At 37.6% G+C, this 3855-nt stretch overlaps 1 protein-coding gene across 1 annotated transcript; it reads left to right on the top strand.

The window, feature by feature from the left end:
* Positions 1-1141: 1141 nt before the first annotated feature.
* Positions 1142-3222, top strand: LOC145057120 (cytochrome P450 76C1-like). Its single transcript, XM_079004897.1, has 2 exons — positions 1142-2337; positions 2431-3222. The coding sequence occupies exons 1-2, from the start codon at positions 1342-1344 to the stop codon at positions 3046-3048; spliced, it is 1614 nt and encodes a 537-aa protein (XP_078861023.1). The 5' UTR covers positions 1142-1341; the 3' UTR covers positions 3049-3222.
* Positions 3223-3855: the final 633 nt, after the last annotated feature.

Raw genomic sequence — 3855 nt, 5'->3', positions numbered from 1 at the left:
GGTGATTATGAAGAATTGAAGATCCAAGGTTAACGTGCTATGAAACGATTGATTTGTGACTTAATTTTTTCTATTATAGCTTGTATTGGGCTATGAATATTGGATTATACATTTAAAAATATTGAACTATTAAAATATAGACTTTAAACATTTTTTTTTTGTTGCCAAAATATTAAGGGGATTCATTTGCATTTTTTTGGTAGGTCACAATTTTTAGTTTCAAATAACTTGTTATACAAAAGTATAAAAAAGGTGGGTCAAGTGACTCACCAATGTAACACATAAACTCGCCAATGCCCGAATTAAGAAACGATTCAAAACAGGGTTTTACAACATCGCTAGAGCTCTGTCAATGTCGCTCTCGTTGTCTACATATATGTTTTCTTTTTATGTTTTCTCTTTTGTGATTTTCCAATTTTAATCGTCTTCTCCCAATCAAACTAGGGAGAGATGTTAGTGATTAGAGTTTACGTCCAAACCACTTAACCACTTAACGTTTAGAGATTCTTTATATATTCCTATGTAATTGTCTTTTGAGGAATCAAACAAATCATTATTTTATATAATGGAATCTAGAATTCCAATTACATATGAATACATGAACCAAACACCCGTTATATTTATTTTCATAATCAATGCGAGTGAAATACCATATATGCAAGTCACCACTTTAGTAGCCTTATTTCTTGTATTTGGGTTGTTTGTAATTCTAGTGACGTTAAACTTTTTATAAACTTAAGGCAATAAACAAGCTAAATCAGACAGAAATACTTGATCAAATAGTAAAGATAATTTACCCGATTCTTGAAAGTAATTTTGAATGAAAACATAGCAATGTTATTATGAAATCATAAAATAAGATGGAATAGATCCGACTCCCTTTTCACATAAAACAAACATTAGAGTCATTATATGAAGGGATTCTAACAAAACCGTCAATTTGAAATACATCATCCTGGTCGAGACTTTATGCCCCATGTACAACTTCTCACACTGGTCCAGACTTTATGCCCCATTTAAAACTTCTCACAATCTCGCAGCATACATCTAACTTCAGATAAATGACCAATAATTAAACCAGCAAACATACCAAGTTAACAATACAAACTAAATAAATGCTTCTATATTACTCTTAGACAAAAGATATGTTAGTTGTTTATTTTAGCAGGTTTCCCTATTAGCAATAAAATAGACTTCATAAAATATGAGGGTTAGCCGAAGCACAACCACATAACTGCATGCGTTGGCATGTGCTTGCGGAAAGTCCGTGGTCCAAAATCAACCATCCCTGATTTATAACAAGCAGGCTTCCTCATAAGTTGCCTATCATTTGTAGCATAAATGATACCAGAAATTGGATATAAGATTTTTCTCACGATGAACACCTTGTTGTTATGGTGGTGGGAAGTCGACAATGAGCTAGACAAGCTCGCCTGCACAGTTCTCACCATTTCAGTTCCGACACTACTACTTCTATGGTACAAATGGATAACATATTCCAGAAAGCACATACCACCCTTCCCACCCGGTCCCTATGGCTTACCAGTTGTAGGGTATCTCCCGTTTCTTGGCTCCAATTTGCATGAAAGATTCACGGAGATGGCTCACCGATATGGCCCCATCTTCAGTCTCCGGCTCGGAAGAAAGCTTCATGTTGTGGTCAACTCCATAGACCTAGTAAAGGTCGTGACTCGTGACCTGGATCAGACCATGGCGAACCGCAGTCCTCCATTGACAGCGCTAACCATCAGTTATGGTGGCAATGGTGTTGTATGGTCCAACAGCAACACACACTGGCGTAACATGCGCAAGATTTTAGCAACCCAACTTCTGAGCAATACAAATCTCAAAGATTGTCAGGGTTTCCGAACATATGAAGTGAGAAGGCTGGTGAAAGAAGTTTACAGTAAGCTCGGGACAAAGATCAATATTAATGAAATTGCTTTCAAGACTGAGGTAGACGTTGTGACAAGCATTTTATGGGGTTGTAGCAAATCTGGTGAGGGGAACGATTCTAGCTCTATTGGAGGTGGCTTCCGTGAAGTTGAGTTCAAGATTGTTAAGTTATTGGGAGCCCCGAACATCTCTGATTTTCTCCCAGTGGTATCTCGGTTTGATCTCCAAGGAAGGCAGCGAGAAATGCAGAGGCAACTTGAATATGTCGATCGGATATTTCAAAGCATTATCCAAGGAAGAATCGAAACCAACTCCAGAAAAAATGAGGGAGAAGCTGAGGAAGATCGAAGGAAGGATTTCGTGCAGATATTATTGGAGCTTATGGAGCAGAAAGATGGTTCAATATCACTGGACATTATTAAAATAAAGGCCCTACTAATGGTAAGTGTCTCTTTATATGTTTTGGATCTTTCTTTAACTGCAATCTGCACTTATCCACATGACAAACTAAAAAGGGAAACTGTACAAAAATAGGATATAGTGCTTGCGGCTACAGATACAACATCGACAATGGTAGAATGGGTGATATCAGAGATTTTGAATAATCCAGGTGTAATGAGAAAGGTCCAGGATGAATTAACGGATGTTATTGGCATGAACGTTGTCCAAGAATCTCATCTGCCCAAATTAACATATTTAGATGCAGTCATCAAGGAGACATTCAGGGTACACACTCCGGTTCCTCTCCTAGTCCACAGATACCCAGATGAATCATGCACTGTTGGCGGATACACCATTCCAAAGGGTACTATCGTCTATATGAATGTTTGGGCAATCCACCGGGATCCTAAGATCTGGACCAATCCATTGGAGTTCATGCCCGAGAGATTCTTGATCGACAAATGGGATTACAATGGAAATAATTTCAAGTTTTTGCCATTTGGATCAGGGAGAAGAATATGCCCAGGAATCCCCCTTGGGGAGAAGATGTTGATGTATATATTAGCATCGCTGTTACACTCGTTTGATTGGAGGTTGCCAGAAGATGAAGAGTTTGAGCTTTCTGACGAATTTGGAATTGTGACAAAGAAAAGGAAACCACTAATAGCTATACCCTCTCAAAGACAATCTGATGCAAGCCTCTACTTTTGATAGAGGATTATCGCTCAATAGTTGAACGGTACTACTGTTTGTATGAAAAGAATGTAACGTTTTGTTACTTGTTAGGAGTGTCAGAAAGGCGAAATCCGTTGCCTTCTTATCTGCTCATTGCTTGTAACTATGTGTGGTAATAATATTTATGGGAATTTTGTGTTTTCATCTGTATCATTTTTTGTTCATTAGATGACAAATCAACATTGGATAGAATGTTATGGAAACCAAATATTCTTCTCTCTTGTGCTTTTTGTCATATATATGTAGAATTAAATCGATCCCTTCCAAAATAGTGGGATCAATCTTTGCAATCTTATTGGGGTCATCTTTTGTAACCCATTGTATTTACTTTTGTATAAATAAAAAGAAAAAAAAAAAAACAAAAACAAATTTTGAATGGTATCATAGAGGAACTGAGAGAACCCTTTCAGAGACCACCCTAATCAACTCATAATAATTAATATTATTAATATATATTGTAATTAATACAAATAGTAATTTTTTATTTGTGAATTCCTACGTTTATGTTGTATGCTCGTCACTTTTACAGACCCTTCAATTTATCACACAACAAGAAATAAGTCCTTTGGGGACGACAGCTTTAGCGACGACAATGGGCTTTAGCGGCGACATTAAAGGGCATTCTCCGTCGCTAAAGATGTTGTCGCTAAAGGACTTCCACCATCGATCCTCCCCTGCCACACGCCATTTAATCGGGACCGTAGGCTGCTAAAGTGATCCATCGGTTAGGGTTTCATCTGGTAGGAAGCAATAGCGGCGACGCCAATTGCGACGACATGTCGC

Source organism: Lactuca serriola, chromosome 6, assembly GCF_051521515.1.
Source record: "Lactuca serriola cultivar US96UC23 chromosome 6, Lser_US96UC23_V15, whole genome shotgun sequence".
Lineage (NCBI taxonomy): Eukaryota > Viridiplantae > Streptophyta > Magnoliopsida > Asterales > Asteraceae > Lactuca > Lactuca serriola.
This window is presented reverse-complemented; position numbering and strand designations above follow the sequence as displayed.